This window comes from Schistocerca cancellata, chromosome 5 (genome assembly GCF_023864275.1).
Source record: "Schistocerca cancellata isolate TAMUIC-IGC-003103 chromosome 5, iqSchCanc2.1, whole genome shotgun sequence".
NCBI classification, from domain to species: domain Eukaryota; kingdom Metazoa; phylum Arthropoda; class Insecta; order Orthoptera; family Acrididae; genus Schistocerca; species Schistocerca cancellata.
Window position 1 is genome coordinate 73,025,623 of NC_064630.1, and position 16,437 is coordinate 73,042,059.

The 16,437-nt window shown below is 46.4% G+C and overlaps 1 protein-coding gene across 1 annotated transcript in view; it reads right to left on the minus strand.

Moving 5' to 3' along the window:
* The window catches only part of LOC126188368 (sulfate anion transporter 1-like), a 153,010-nt gene that overhangs the window by 66,703 nt on the left and 69,870 nt on the right, over positions 1–16,437 (minus strand). The window contains exon 5 of the mRNA XM_049929967.1: positions 8,557–8,857. Coding sequence (XP_049785924.1) covers positions 8,557–8,857 — 301 coding nt within the window. The remainder of the gene's footprint in view (positions 1–8,556; positions 8,858–16,437) is intronic.

The window sequence follows — 16,437 nt, forward strand, 5'->3', positions numbered from 1 at the left end:
TAATTTCATATTAAGTTTGTAAAGTTTCTGGGAATATAGACAATAAGTGTCCTATAAACTTGAATTCATGGATTTAGTGGTCATTACAAACCCCAGGCCTGTGTCGAGAGCAATGTCATGAATTTAATGATCATTACAAACCCCAGTCCTGTGTAGAGAGCAATGTTACCAACAAAGTGGTGTCCTTGTAGATCATGATAGAGCGTGGCCTTTACTGACTTGCTCACTTGGTTGTTTGAGCCCTCCCCCGCGTTATCCGTTGCGCAATATTAACATAATAATCATCAGATCATTTAACTAAACGTCGGGCCGGCCCCTTAAATTCAATCCTTCCGAGCAATGTATCAAGTGGGCAAGCTCGTGTCAATGAGTCGACTTGGCCACACACACGTCCGGCACGCTCTACCATAGATAGAAGGAAACAGAGGAAGAGAGATACAAAATGGTAACGATGCATAACTAAACAGAAGGAACCTTTCAACTGTCTTGGACGATACGTTATTATTTATTTATTATTTAGTCTTAAAGCCCTTTCTTACATCTGATCAGGACAACAAATACGAAAAAATACTTCAAAATATTCAAAACAATATCAATATGCAACAATAATAATAATAATTAGCAATAAAAATAGTAATGAAACGCATTAAAATGATATTAATGTGACTAGCGCGTGTGTTCAACGTCATCGCCCAAATAACGACATGGCAGGTAGCACTACTAGCTGTGGAACACATGTAAAGCGTGACAGTGGGGCACGGAGAACATTGCAGTGGTTGTCGTAACGCAAAACTGAAGCATAATATATGACGTCCAGATGGGCATGAACATTGGCTTTTGGGCCAAAAGTGAAAGCATTTCCGAAACGGCTAAGTTTATAAACTGCTCGCTATCCGTCATGGGCACAGTATACCGTTCATATCGAAACTGCGCTATCCAAAACCGGCACATAGACATCTGGGGCGCACCATGGGCCATAGATGACGGCTGCAGATATGTCTTCGAACGAATAGACGTTCACCTGTCGAGCATCTGACCGCCCAGATGAACCAATGGACTGCCTACAGTGTCTCCTGCACGATTGTTCACGGAACGTTGCTGCTTATGCCCTCCCCCCCCCCCCCCCCCCCCCCGAAAGCGAGGGCATCTTTCATGCACCCGCGCTGACTGCCGTTCATTGGCGGCGAAGGCTGGAATTTACATCACACTACCACAACAGGACCTCCACCGAATGGCGACAGATAGGCTTCTCAGAGAAATCACATTTTATGCTCCATTGACGTGAAACATGAGAAAGCAAACAGCCTGCAACAGTCACTGGAAGGGTCCATCCCAGGAGTATGGAGGGAGTAGTATGGTCAGGTGATTGTTTCCGTCGTATTCCCTGGGTGATCTCGCCGTTCTGGAAGGCTCATTGGATCAACGAAATTATGCTTCTATGCTTGGGGACCATGTCCACCACTAAATGCAATTACTTTTTGTTCGGCACGGTGGCATCTACCAGCAGGACAATATACAACTTGTCACACAGCTCAAGGAGTACATGTGTAGTTCGGAGGGCACCAGGATCAGTGCCTGGTTGATAATTAAAACTGGTAAAAAAGACATATAAGCAATAAAGTTAAGGAGATGAAATAAAAATGGAATGTGCACCATGACGGTAATGGTAATAACGATTATGATAATGCAAGCCCGTTATGTCTATTGAAATGACGATGGTGAGGGACCCTGATAGCTGTAGGAAAGGGATTTGGTTGTCATCGGATTGGAGAATGTATGATTAGAAATATGCTGAGGAATGTAAATCGCGGGACGAATTGAATGTATATATTAGGATGGTTGTATGACTGCAGATAAGCAAGAATAGGGTGTGTGCGAACCTATTTTGTGTGGATGTGGTATGGTAGATAATAGTTGATAAGACAGTATATGATGATTTCACAGCCATAGACTCTGAGGCGATTGCAATTACCGTGGGAAAGTATCATAAGTTGGAGGAAGAACGAACGGAGAATTGCGTTAAAAGCGTCGTAGAAGGCGGAACGGGAGACCGAAAGATATGCGCATTGCTTAAGAAAGAGGACTCGCATTCGGGGGATGTGCTTTCCAAATCACCATCTGGTTAGTGATATTTAAACTGTCTGTGGTTTTCCTAAATCGGTTAAAGTAAGTGGAGGAAATGGTTTCATTGAAGAGACAGGGCTGATTTATTTCGCTATTCTAGTGCTAGCAGCGCTTGGGAATTCTAGTTCATAATTTTGTCGCAGACGTAATATTAAAATGGGATACTACATCTACATCTACATCCATACTCCGCAAGCCACCTGACGGTGTGTGGCGGAGCGTACCTTGAGTACCTCTATCGGTTCTCCCTTCTATTCCAGTCTCGTATTGTTCGTGGGAAGAAGAATTGTCGGTATGCCTCTGTGTGGGCTCTAATCTCTCTGATTTTATCCTCATGGTCTCTTCGCGAGATATACGTAGGAGGCAGGAATATACTGCTTGACTCCTCGGTGAAGGTATGTTCTCGAAAATTCAACAAAAGCCCGTACCGAGCTACTGAGCGTCTCTCCTGCAGAGTCTTCCACTGGAGTTTTGTATGAGATTTAAGTTTGTGGGTGATATACGACGGACGAAGTATTCTAGGTATTATAAAGGTGTAGAAAGTTCATAACCTGCAATGAGTTGTGTCAGAACAGCTTTACACAGAAACCGAGGTGGATTGCAGGTCTTTTGTTACGGTGAGTGTGCATTTGCCAGCCTATGTACTCGTAAGCTGCCTATCTTTTGAGTCATATACTATTGCTTTTTCCGGAGAGTACAAAGAGGCGTACCGGTTCAGGGGGGAGGGGGTGGCGACTGTTCCGTGCTCGAACAATGACTGATCGAAAGAGTAGCCTGAGACCACAATGTAATGTGGAACTGAGCACCACGTGTCACCAGAGGCGGACACGCCAGCGCAAAAGAAGGTGTTGTGTTCTCAGTAGAGAAACAGTAACAGCACAATAATTCGGTCATGAGAGCACAGTGACTTGGAACGTATACTAGTCGTCGCATGTCACCTTACTAACAAATCCATCATTGACATTTCAACCCCTCTAAAGCTGGCCACGTCGACTGTTGGTGATTTGATTGTGAAGTGACTAGGTGAAGGAACAACCACACACAAAAACCAAGACCAGCCAGACATAATGACAGACGGGCAGGGACCGTCCAATACTGGGAGGGCGTGGAAGAAGCCGCATGAAATTTACTGAACGAATCACTCGAGAGTTCCAAAGTGCTACCAGCAGTTCAGCTAGCACAGTGACTGTGCGTAGAGAGATTAAAAGAAATGGGTACAATGGCCGGGCAGCTGCTCGTGAGCCACACTTTTCTGTAGTCATTCATAAGCGGCGCTTGAGCTGGTGTAAAGACTAACACTCCTAGACTGTGAATGACTAGTAACGAGTGATCTGGAGTGATGAAGCTCACTGGACACTGTGGCAATCCTATGGAAGTGTTTATGTTTTGCATTGCCTGGAGAACATTATCTGCATCATTTGTAGTGTCACCACTGAAGTATGGCAGTGATGGTGTAATGGAATGGCATGTTCTCCGTCGTTAGGGTGTGATGTCCTCACCGCGCTTAAGAAGACGCTACTTTCGCAGTGATATAAACTCATTTTACAGTACTTCTCGGTGAGTACAGTACAGGAACAATTCAGAGAAAATGACCGTTGCATCGCCGTGACAATACACCCTGTCATAAAGCACCACATGTGGGGCACTGGTCTCTGGACAATAGCACTTCCGAAAAGGCCTGGCCCCCACATAACCTTGATCTGAAGCGAATGGAACACCTTTGGGATGAGTTAGAACGTGGACTTCACTTCAGGTCTCAAAGTCCAACATCAGTTCCTTTCGTGGTCTAGATTTTTGAGTAAAGATGGGTTTCCACACAACTTCACAGATATTCAGAACCCTCAGTGAAAGTTTCTCCAGCAGAGTTCAGGCTGTCATAAACGCAATAGGTGGACTCACCTCATATTACAAACCACTAATAGGGCCCAGATCATACGCGAGACCATCCAAGAGAACGAAGAGATTAAAATCGAAGGAAAGAGACTGGCATACTTTGCCTATGCAGACGACATCTGTTTACTCTCTAGGTCGGAAAGGAGTTGGAGCAAATGACCAAAGCACTAAAGGAGGCTGCCAGCAAATTTGAGCTAAACATAAACGAAACCAAGACAGAGTACCTCGTTATGACGTGTGGTCATTGTCAGACTGCTGATCATCTACAATCACTGCAGGTTGGGGACCAGTCCTACAAGAAAGTGCAAGAATTTAAATACCTAGGGACACTTCTCATCGAGAACTCGTCATCTGAAGCAGAGATCAATGCCAGAATACAAGCGGGTTCCAATGGTTCAAATGGCTCCGAGCACTATGGTACTAAACATCTATGGTTATCAGTCCCCTAGAAATTAGAACTACTTAAACCTAACTAACCTAAGGACATCACACGACACCCAGTCATCACGAGGCAGAGAAAATCCCTGACCCCGCCGGGAATCGAACCCGGGAACCCGGGCGTGGGAAGCGAGAACGCTACACCACGACCACGAGCTGCGGACAATACAAGCGGGAAACCGATCTTACCACAGCCTACTAAAACTGCTTCGCTCCAGATATCTCTCCAGACAGTTCAAGATTCGACTGTACAAAACCCTGATCCAGCCTGTTGCTCTATATGGCTGTGAGACATGGAGTATCCGGAAACAGGACTTACATAAGCTCCTTGTTTTTGAGACAAAAGTGCTTCGGAAGATCTTCGGTCCGGTTCTGGATGCAGATACAGGGGAATGGAGGATCAGATACAACCGAGTGCTTGAGGAACTATACCAGCAGTCCAACGTAACAGGAACTGTCAAAGCCAAACGAATGCAGTGGGCCGGCCATGTGGCTCGGATGGAGGATCACAGATGGCCTCGAAAGCTACTGGATTTCACACCTACAGGAAAGAAACCGCCAGGGAGACCCTAAGCATTGGAGGGACGGACTCCATGAAGATTTAACACTTTCGCTGCGGCATCGGTGCAGTCGCGCAACTCTCCAGTGCGGCCGGGCAACGTCCGAGTGTGCCATGAAACGGCGGTTACCGCTCCGAGCCGACGCTCCAAAGCACACCTGAGCTACAGGCTGACGTCAAGACCTTGTAAGATCTGTAGAGTCATGTTCTATACTGACTTAAAGATGATACCTTAGATGCATTACTTGAAATAAGCTTCGACTGTATTGTGGTCACGTTTTAAAATCTGTTTGCTGTCTGACACCTATAGGGGTCACAGGCGTCATTCAAATGTTCGTGATTTGTTGATAATGCAACAAAAAATACAATTCAAACAAGCAACAAACCCACTGCATTCAGGAAAAATTTGGATTCCAAAACGCAAATTCTTAAGAAGGAAAAAAAGTAAAAAGGAAACTGGATTCATTTGAAATTATATTTATTTCAAATGCGCGTTTTTAAGATTGACTCTGATAGAGGTCGTCAATTTAGTAACATGTTTGCTCTTGGTATGAGAGAATTAGCCGTCTAGCCAGGGGAGGCCCGGACGTGTAGAAATTAGTAAGCGAAACACACCCTACGTTGAGCATGTACATCTTAATGCCATATTTATTACGTTTGCTTTTTATGTATTGTCTAAATGACAATCTTCGCCTCCAAAAAATCACTGACTTATCTATTGATAAATCTCTTCCCGGGTAATACACTTGAGACATTCTCGTGTTAAAATAATCCAATATAGGTCGTATCTTATACAAACGATCGTCTGGTTTCGGGTTTCCTGGAAGTGGATTTTTGCAAAATGCAGCGAGCATAATATGGTCAAATACCGGTCTCTGCTTATACTCATCGGTACTCCTCCATTCTCAAACAGCAGTTCTTTCTTCCAGTAGTCTTGTAGTCGCGGATATTTAACGTTACCCATATGTAACGAAACACCCAGGAAAACTAGTAATTCGCCTATACTTAGACGGTTCCATTTACAGATCCTAGATACCTCTTTTGTATTTTCGGTCAGCAATATGTTGAGTGCGTTATCGTTCGTTTCGTCAACTACAAGTTGCAACAATTCGTCTGTTACCAATAATCCGAAGAAATCCATAGGAGAATTGCCAGCAGGATGAGTCTGCAAACCTTCTTCCTTCGTAAATGGGTGATACTGTGTATTATGTGGCTCTTTATGCCAGGACTCACCTGGATTATCTCCGTGTGACAGGTCGGGCTCTTTTTCGTCGTCGATTTCCACACAATCGTCGTGATCCGTATCATCAGATTTGGAACTGTCACGAAACAGATTCGAAAGCTGTGCTTCCACGCTATCATCACTCTGCAATTCTTTTGCAGCTCTGAAATGACAATCTCCGCGGTATGCCTCGTTCTCACTGCACAGAAAATCACTGCCGTCTAGTACACTAAGTAACCGTTCCTCTGTTGATTTAACACTTTTTATGCTCCTTTTCACATTGGAAGGTCCCGGTGTCGGTTCATTAGCCGCCATTACGAACAATATACCTTCGATAGCTGACCACACAAAACAAAAGTTTACACGCTTTGTTGCTAGCTTAGACGCTGCAACTAGACCGAGTAATCTGACAGTGAGCGCGGGCGCTTATGACCGTCAGCCGCAGCGAAAGTGTTAAACCAAGTGTCAATAGACGTGAACGGATGGCAGATAGCAGTAATGGACAGAATACAGTGGAGGAGGAAACTTGTAGATGCGTACGGTCCACTGGGCCTGAGCACGTAGTAGTAGTAGTAGTAGTTTGTGTGTTCACACGGTCAGCAGAAGGATCGCTCGCAGAATACTGAGTCGACGCTTTTTACGTGAGCGAACCGTGGGCCTAGGATCAATACAAGAGCGACGTACTTGAGGACAATATTCTGGAAATGGAAGAGAATGTAGATGAAGACTAAATGGGAGATACAATACTGCGTGAAGAGTTTGACAGAGCACTGAAAGACCTGAGACGAAACAAGGCCCTGGGAGTAGACAACATTCCTTTAGAACTACTGACAGCCTTGGGAGCGCCAGTCCTGACAAAACTGACGTATGAGACAGGTGAAATTCCCTCAGACTTCAAGAAGAATATAATAATTCCAATCCCAAAGAAGGCAGGTGTTGACAGATGTGAAAACTACCGAACAATCAGTTTAATAAGCCACAGCTGCAAAATACTAACGCGAATTATTTACAGACGAATGGAAAAACTAGTAGAAGCCAACCTTGGGGAAGATCAGTTTGCATTCCGTAGAAATGTTGGATCACGTGAGGCAATACTGATCCTACTACTTATCTTAGAAGAAAGATTAAGGAAAGGCAAACCTACGTTTCGAGCATTTGTAGACTTAGAGAAAGCTTTTGACAATGTTGACTGGAATACTCTCTTTCAAATTCTAAAGGTGGCAGGGGTAAAATACAGGGAGCGAAAGGCTATTTACAATTTGTACAGAAACCAGATGGCAGTTATAAGAGTCGAGGGACATGAAAGGGAAGCAGTGGTTGGGAAGGGAGGGAGACAGGGTTATAGCCTATCCCCGATGTTATTCAATCTGTATACTGAGCAAGCAGTAAAGGAAACAGAAGAAAAATTCGGAGTATGTATTAAAATCCATGGAGAAGAAATAAAAACTTTGAGGTTCGCCGATGACATTGTAATTCTGTCAGAGACAGCAAAGGACTTGGAAGAGCAGTTGAACGGAATGGACAGTGTCTTGAAAGGAGGGTATAAGTGGAAGATCAACAAAAGCAAAACGAGGATAATGGGATGTAGTCGAATTAAGTCGGGTGATGCTGAGGGAATTAGATTAGGAAATGAGACACTTAAAGTAGTAAAGGAGTTTTGCTACTTGGGGAGCAAAATAACTGATGATGGTCGAAGTAGAGAGGATATAAAATGTTGACTGGCAATGGCAAGGAAAGCGTTTCTGAAGAAGAGAAATTTGTTAACATCGAGTATTGATTTAAGTGTCAGGAAGCCGTTTCTGAAAGTATTTATATGGACTGTAGCCATGTGCGGAAGTGAAACATGGACGATAAACAGGTTGGACACAAAGAGAATAGAAGCTTTCGAAATGTGGTGCTACAGAAGAATTCTGAAGATTAGATGGGTAGATCGTATAACTAATGAGGAGGTATTGAATAGAATTGGGGAGAAGAGGAGCTTGTGGCACAGCTTGAGTAGAAGAAGGGATCGGTTGGTAGGACATGTTCTGAGACATCGAGGGATCACCAATTTAGTATTGGAGGGTAGCGTGGAGGGTAAAAATCATTGAGGGAGACCAAGAGATGAATACACTAAGCAGACTCAGAAGGATGTAGGTTGCAGTAGGTACTGGGAGATGAAGCAGCTTGCACACGATAGAGTAGCATGGAGAGCTGCATCAAACCAGTCTCAGGACTGTAGACCACAACAACAACAACCCGTGGGCCTACGTTCACGCTCGCACTTGACAGTTTCGGTGTTAGGCCATCGACAAGCGGAGGCTGTGTGGGCGGGCGGTACCTGCGTGGAGCCGCCCGCGTCCCTCTGCAGCAGGGAGCGCGACAGCGAGGCGGAGGGCGGCACGCCCCCGCTGATGGCCGAGGCGACGGCGGCCAGCCCCTGCGCCAGCAGCTCCTGGTTGAGGCGCACGCGGTAGCGGCCGCGCGCCAGCAGCAGCGCCATCGACGTGCTCACCGCGAAGCTGACGGCCGCCACGCCTAGCGAGCCCACCGCCACCGCCCCCATCAGCTTCCAGTCGCTCACGGGGTCGCGCAGCGTCGGCAGCCCACTAGGCACGGGCCCCACCACCGACATGTTCCACCTGCCGTCACGCCACCTTACAGTTTCTCACCGACTCTTCTTCTTTTTGCAAAATTGGCAACAATTCGTAAAATAACGAGTCGGATTTGCAACCATATTTTATTCATCTGACTGCGAGTCATTTCCATGAAGTGACGTATTTATATAAACACTTTCTTCATGAACTGTTCACTTTGTCCGTCTACTCCACAGCCACGGACTCGTTGGACCTTCTTGAGCCACCAGTAGTCAATCCCATGCCCCATATCACAGCGAGATTGCCAGTATTACAAACCGACCACAGAGTGTGGACCAACTGATATCTGATCTCGATTCGTATTTGGTTACTCTAAGTACAAATTGTCACAATCAATTCCATGCTACTAAGAAGGGAACCTCCCCATCGCACCCCCCCCCCCCCCTCATTTGTAGTTATAAGTTGGCACAGGGGATAGGCCTTGAAAAACTGAACACAGATCAATCGAGAAAACAGGAAGAAGTTGTGTGGAACTATGAAAAAAATAAGCAAAATGTACAAACTGAGTAGTCCATGTGCAAAATAGGCAACATCAAGGATAATATGAGCTCATGAGCGCCGTGGTCCCGTGGTTAGCGTTAGCAGTTGCCGAGCAAGAGGTCCTTGGTTCAAGTCTTCCCTCGAGTGAAAAGTTTACTTTCTTTATTTTCGCAAAGTTATGATCTGTCCGTTCGTTCATTGACGTCACTGTTCACTGTAATAAGTTTAGTGTCGGTGTTTTGCGACCGCACCGCAAAACCGTGCTATTAGTAGACGAAAGGACGTGCCTCTCCAATGGGAACCGAAAACATTTGATCGCAAGGTCATAGGTCAACCGATTCCTCCACAGGAAAACACGTCTGATATATTCTATACGACACTGGTGACGGCATGTGCGTCACATTACAGGAATATGTTGTCGACCCACCTAACTTGTACACTTGGCGAATGGGTAAAAAGATCCTTCTACCTTGGCCGATTTAGGTTTTCTTGTGGATGTGATAATCACTCCCAAAAAAGTGATGAAAACATAAAGAGTTTGTCACATAAACTACAACAAATGACTGCAACAGTTTCACAGTCGCACAGTTTTCCCTGTGCTCTGTCAAAACACATGTTTTTAACGTTTTCAAATTTTTCAATGTGTAGACCGTCAGTTACCTCGCATCGGACGGACGGACGGACAAGGACCTCTCGTCCTGCAGCTGCTCACACTAACCAAGGGACCATGGCGCTCCTGGGCTCACACTCTCATTGATGTTCCCTAACCTGCTCATGGACTACTCAGTTTGTTTATTTTGCTTATTTTTTTCATAGTTCCACACAACTTCTTCCTGTTTTCTCGATTGATCTGTGTTCAGTTTTTCAAGGCCTATTCACTGTGCCAACTTATAACTAAATCTGACAGGGGAGCGATGGGGAGATGCCCTTGTGAGTTGCCTATAAAACGGTTAGCAGGAGTCCTATACATATACAGCCTGAAAAATGGGATTCACCTAGTATTTGAAAACAAGGCACTGACTAGCTACAAAACAATATGAATCTTCTAATGCTCCTCATTAAATCTGCAACATCCTAAAGCTGCCATGCAACGAATCTTAGATTAATTTCATGTGTGCTACAAGAGTCGATACGTAAATTTTAATCATTTCAGTTGAGCCACATAAAGTATTGGAGTGATGTGTCCCAAATTCTGTAAATATCATAAAAGTATGACCCAGATTTCCATTCAGAAACGCATTTGAATTTACTTTGTTTCTCACAATATTGTGTCATGCCTTGTGTAAGAATTATAAAACTGTTCTAGCATGCGGAATGAATAGTGGCTTATTTTGACAACAGCTTATCATTCCACGATACTGAGGCACATATTCCACAAGCGATATGCGAGTATAAATCGATGCATTCAGGAATGACATAGTGAATGCATTCTGGATCTCAGTCATCACACGACTACCATTACAGATGTAAGATGTGTTGTTAAGTTGTTAATGGAGGACTGTACAGGACTGCTGGGTCACGAAATCGTCTTCTTTCCAATGTAACAATGTCTGTTGCACCGCAGAATGTCAGCATGGTGACCATGTCAAGGCTGGTAGCTGTGCACTACCTTAGAGTCCTATAAGATGCTATGTTTCAAATGATGTCCTACAAATGATGGCCGACTTGCCTTCGTCAGTGCACGTACTTCCTGGCACAATGATTTATGACACCCTCCCCCACCAGTCACTTTCAAGGCAAGCCCCTTCCCTCCCAAATGGCTCTGAGCACTATGGGACTTAACTGCTGAGGCCATCAGTCTCCTAGAACTTAGAACTACTTAAACCTAACTAACCTAAGGACATCACACACATCCATGTCCGAGGCAGGATTCGAACCTGCGACCGTAGCAGTCGCGCGGTTCCAGACTGAAGCGCCTAGAAGCACTCGGCCACACTGGCCGGCCCTTCCGTCCCACTCACCACTCTTCACCCCCTCCCAGCAGGCTACCTATGCTGTTACCTGTTGCTTACTTAGGACCTAAATTAAAACACTTGTGTGTTATCATATTAATTAGAGAGTAGATGCTGGTGTGTATTTACTTTCTAATTCAGTTATCCAATTCATTATCCTTATTACTTTAATTCATTACTCAAGATGGCTGTATCCACATTTATGCAATCCTTATCTTTATTGCTATAATTCCTGACCCAATATGGCTGTTAGATATTTTTCCAATATAGCCTTTTCTTAATTACTATGATTCATGGTCCACAATGGTTTCCAGAATCATAACTTGGCTGCTCAAGGTGTGTGAACTGCTAAGTCCAGTAACTCAAGATGTTTGTTACTGTGATAGCATAGTCAACCATGGTGTAGCCTGCGACGTTAGTCACTCTAAAAAGTAGTTGTTATAAATTATACAGTGCTGTTCTAACTAAAAATTGACATATGTATCACAAAAGTGAAAGATATTTTGTTTCCTCAAAACAATTACTGAGGTGCTTTAACGCATTCTATCAAAAACATACATACTTGCTATGTAGTAATGACACTGAGGGAGTGTTGGCGTACTTCTAGTGCACCCTTGCCACATAGCAGTTACACTGTAGAGGTGCTGGGATTCAGTGTTTGTAAAAAGTACGTAACAAATAAATTATGGAGATTCATGCTCCATTTTTTTAAACAAATTAAGCTGTTTTCAGATGACTCCATGTGTAACTATTACCACAGGCTGTTACTTATGTGGTCACTCTGTACCACCCAGTGTGCCAGGAAGGTTTGGAGCAGTTACGATATTATTATAAGCATTCACAGCATCCAAAGAGCACTACCCAACAGCGCATCTGCCCCTGCCCACACTATGTGCCAAGACAGATCGCTGTGCTGGCTAGGCATGATGTGCAAGCCACTGTGACCGACTAAGGGCTCACAGCTCAGTGCACTCTCCATGCACCAGCACACTAGGACAAATGCATTAAATGCGTGTCCAGATGGCCCTGACTCCTACCCAGATGTATTCACACGGCATGTACTTCTTACAACTCCCTCCTGTGAGGTGGCAGCACACTGCAGAGGCCCTTCCAAGAGATCACACAGCCGCTAAGAAAGTATTAAACGAATGCCAATACTTGGTGAACCGTAAAGGCAAACTGAAAGTAGCCTCTTGTGCAGCACAGCAAACTACACTCCCTAATCTGACATCAGTAATAAAAGTACTAGACAGTGTAGTAGTAGTTGTTTTTACCTTCAATCTGAACACTGGTCTGATGCAGCTCTCCAGGCTACTCTATGCTGTTCAAGCATTTTCATCTCTGAGTAACTACTGCATCCTACTTCCTTTTGATCCTACTGACACTAATCTTCTCTTGGCCTCCCTCCACAATTTTTAACCGTTACATTTCCATCCATTGCTATACTGGACACCCCTGATGTCTCGTAATGTACAGGGTGATTCAAAAAGAATACCACAACTTTAAAAATGTGTATTTAATGAAAGAAACATAATATAACCTTCTGTTATACATAATTACAAAGAGTATTTAAAAAGGTTTTTTTTCACTCAAAAACAAGTTCAGAGATGTTCAATATGGCCCCCTCCAGACACTCGAGCAATATCAACCTGATACTACAACTCGTTCCACACTCTCTGTAGCATATCAGGCGTAACAGTTTGGATAGCTGCTGTTATTTCTCGTTTCAAATCATCAATGGTGGCTGGGAGAGGTGGTCGAAACACCATATCCTTAACATACCCCCATAAGAAAAAATCGCAGGGGGTAAGATCAGGGCTTCTTGGAGGCCAGTGATGAAGTGCTCTGTCACGGGCTGCCTGGTGGCCGATCCATCGCCTCGGGTAGTTGTCGTTCAGGTTTCATAACTAACCTTTTTCGTAGGACTCTCCATACAGTTGATTGTGGAATTTGCAGCTCTCTGCTAGCTCTGCGAGTCGATTTTCCTGGGCTGCGAACAAATGCTTGCTGGATGCGTGCTACATTTTCATCGCTCGTTCTCGCCCGTCCAGAACTTTTCCCTTTGCACAAACACCCATTCTCTGTAAACTGTTTATACCAACGTTTAATACACCACCTATCAGGAGGTTTAACACCATACTTCGTTCGAAATTCACCTGAACAACTGTCGTCGATTCACTTCTGCCGTACTCAATAACACAAAAAGCTTTCTGTTGAGCGGTCGCCATCTTAGCATCAACTGACGCTGACGCCTAGTCAACAGCGCCTCAAGCGAACAAATGTACAATTAAATGAAACTCTATAGCTCCCTTAATTCGCCGACAGATAGTGCTTAGCTCTGCCTTTTGTCGTTGCAGAGTTTTAAATTCCTAAAGTTGTGGTATTCTTTTTGAATCACCCTGTATTCTATCAACTGATCTCTTCTTTATTCAAGTTCCGTCACAAATGTCTTCCCTCCCCAATCCTGTTTGTTACCTACTTGTCAGTTACGTGATCTACCCATTTAATCTTCAGCATTATTCTGTAGCATCACACTTCAAAAGCTACTATTCTCTACTTTTTCGAACATCTGGAGGTGCGTGCGGTTCGCCGGATCCATAACGCTGCCGGCCCCACCCGCCTTATGCGCGTTTTTTCTGAGCACGCTCCCTCCATAGACCGTCTCCTGAAGGAGGGTGCCCTCCTTTTTAACCAGCGTTATAAAGTTGACCCCTCCCGTTCCCCTCCTCAATCCCTCCGCTGCCAAAGGTGCTTGCGATATAATGTGCACCCAACATCTGAGTGCCGCGAGGCCCCCACCTGCCCGCACTTTAGGCAAGCCCACTTTTTACGGCAGTGCCCCAATCTCCAGTCCCTCCCCTCCTGTAATACCTGTAACCTCCCTCATCCCACCTACTCCCAGAAGTGCAAGGCCCGACCCCCTCCTACCACTCCTGAACTCACCATTCCTGTCCACCCTCTGGACGACCCCACCCCTCCCGGCAACTCCCTTCGCCCACCCCCTACCGCTGAGGACATCATCCCATTCCTCACCATTGTCCTGCAGAATGAACATCCTTTTCAGCGTCCACACACCCTCCAACAGATCTCCCTCGCCGCCCGATCCGTTTTCCACCTCAAAATGTACGCCACCTACTCCAACAACCAGGCTCATTTCACCTTCTCCCGTCTTGACACCCTCGTTTAAATCCCTATCATGGCGCGACAGCACCGTATCCTTTTCAACAACATACGCTCCCTTCCCACCAACAAAAACCTCTTCCTGCACACACTTGCCACCCACCGCGTGGATGCCTTCCCCCTCAATGAAACCTTCCTGCAACCCCACCACACAGTCCACACTTCGCCCTACCTCCTCCACCGCTCCGATAATCCCCTCCCGATGCGCGTGGAGGAGTTGCCATTGGGCACCACCGCCAGATCCCCGTTCGGCTCCAACCTCTCCTTCCCGACCCCACCGAACACCTGATCCTTAGTGTCTTCTTCCCCGGTCTTACCGTTACCTGCGCCACCATCTATGTTCGCCCCAACGCTCCTCTTCCCTTCGACTTCCTCTCCCACGTCGACCGTACCTTCTCCTCCTACGTGATCGCCACCGACCTCAACATCCATAGTCGTTCCGCTGCCCAGTTACGGCGGTGGCATCGGTTCCTCTCCACCCTTCAAGGCGACCTCATCCCCATCCCCCAGCATACCCATCCCAAATCCAACTCCACTCCTGATGTTATTCTCTCCTCCCCCAATCTCCTTTGTCGCATAACGGTGGATGTCCTGGAGCCTATTGGTAGTGACCATCTCCCTGTCCTCCTCACCATTTCAGACGGACGTCGCCCCCGACCCGACCCTCGTAATGACCCTCCCCCTAAGTACGTCCATGACTATTCCCGTGCCGACTGGAATGCCTACCGGGATACCCTCTCCACGCAGGTCGATAGCCACCCTTTCACCTACCACCACCCCGATGATGTCACCCATGCTGCCTCCTTTCTCCAGCAGACCTTGTCTGAGGCCGTGGAGGCCCACATCCCTACTGTCGCCATCCACCCCCACCGTCCTACCTTACCCCCACAGGCCGTCCTCCTCCTCCGTGAATCCCGCCGTGTCTACCGTGCCTTCCTCCACAAGCGTGACCCGGACACACTACGACGCCACCGGCAACTCCAATGACACATTCGTAATTTGCTCGCGGCTAAGAAACGCCGGGACTGGCGACAGACATGCACCCGTTTAAATGCTACCCTACCAATCAACTCGTCCAAGTTCTGGTCAGCCTTCCGTCGCCTTACCGGTACTAAACCCTCCCCCTACTATCCTCTTCTCCACGATGATCACCCCTTCCCTGACACCCTTAGTAAGGCCAACCACTTTGCCTCCTACCTCTCTGATGTTTTTTCCATCCCCGATGATCCCCAGTTCGATTACTCCCTCTTCCCGGATATCCGTGATCAAACTGACACCTCTGTCCCTCCCCTCGCTCCTGGTTTCCAGTACTTGGACAACATTACACACACAGAACTCAATGCCCCAATCACTACACAGGATCTCATTGATACACTCCGCACGAAACGCAACACCGCTCCTGGTCACGATCGTGCCACCTACCGTCACCTTCGTGAAGCTCCTGTCTCTTTCCTCTCCACCCTGGCCAGGCTCTACAATGTAGTCCTGTCCACCGGTTACTACCTCGACCTGTGGAAAACCTCCCATATCCTCATGTTCCTTAAACCTGGCAAACCGCCGTCCGCCGTCTCCTCCTACCGTCCTATCAGCCTTACCTCAGTCTTCAGCAAGGTCCTGGAATCTCTCCTGGCCTGACGCATCCACCAGCATCTCCGCCAGCACCGCCTCCTTCCCGTTACCCAGAGTGGCTTTCGGCTGTCCTTCTCTTCCGACGACCTTCTCCTTCACCTCACTCATCTCCTTTCCGAACAGCTTAATTCCCGTCGCTCCGCAATCTTCCTCTCCCTAGACCTCGAACGTGCCTATGACCGCATATGGCATTCCGGCCTCCTCTTCGAGCTCCAAACCTTCACCCTTCCCATTAACTACGTCCGTCTGATCGGCTCCTTTCTCTCCCGCCGTCCTTCCTATGTCACCGTCCATAACACAGATTCCTACACCTTTTTCCCCTCT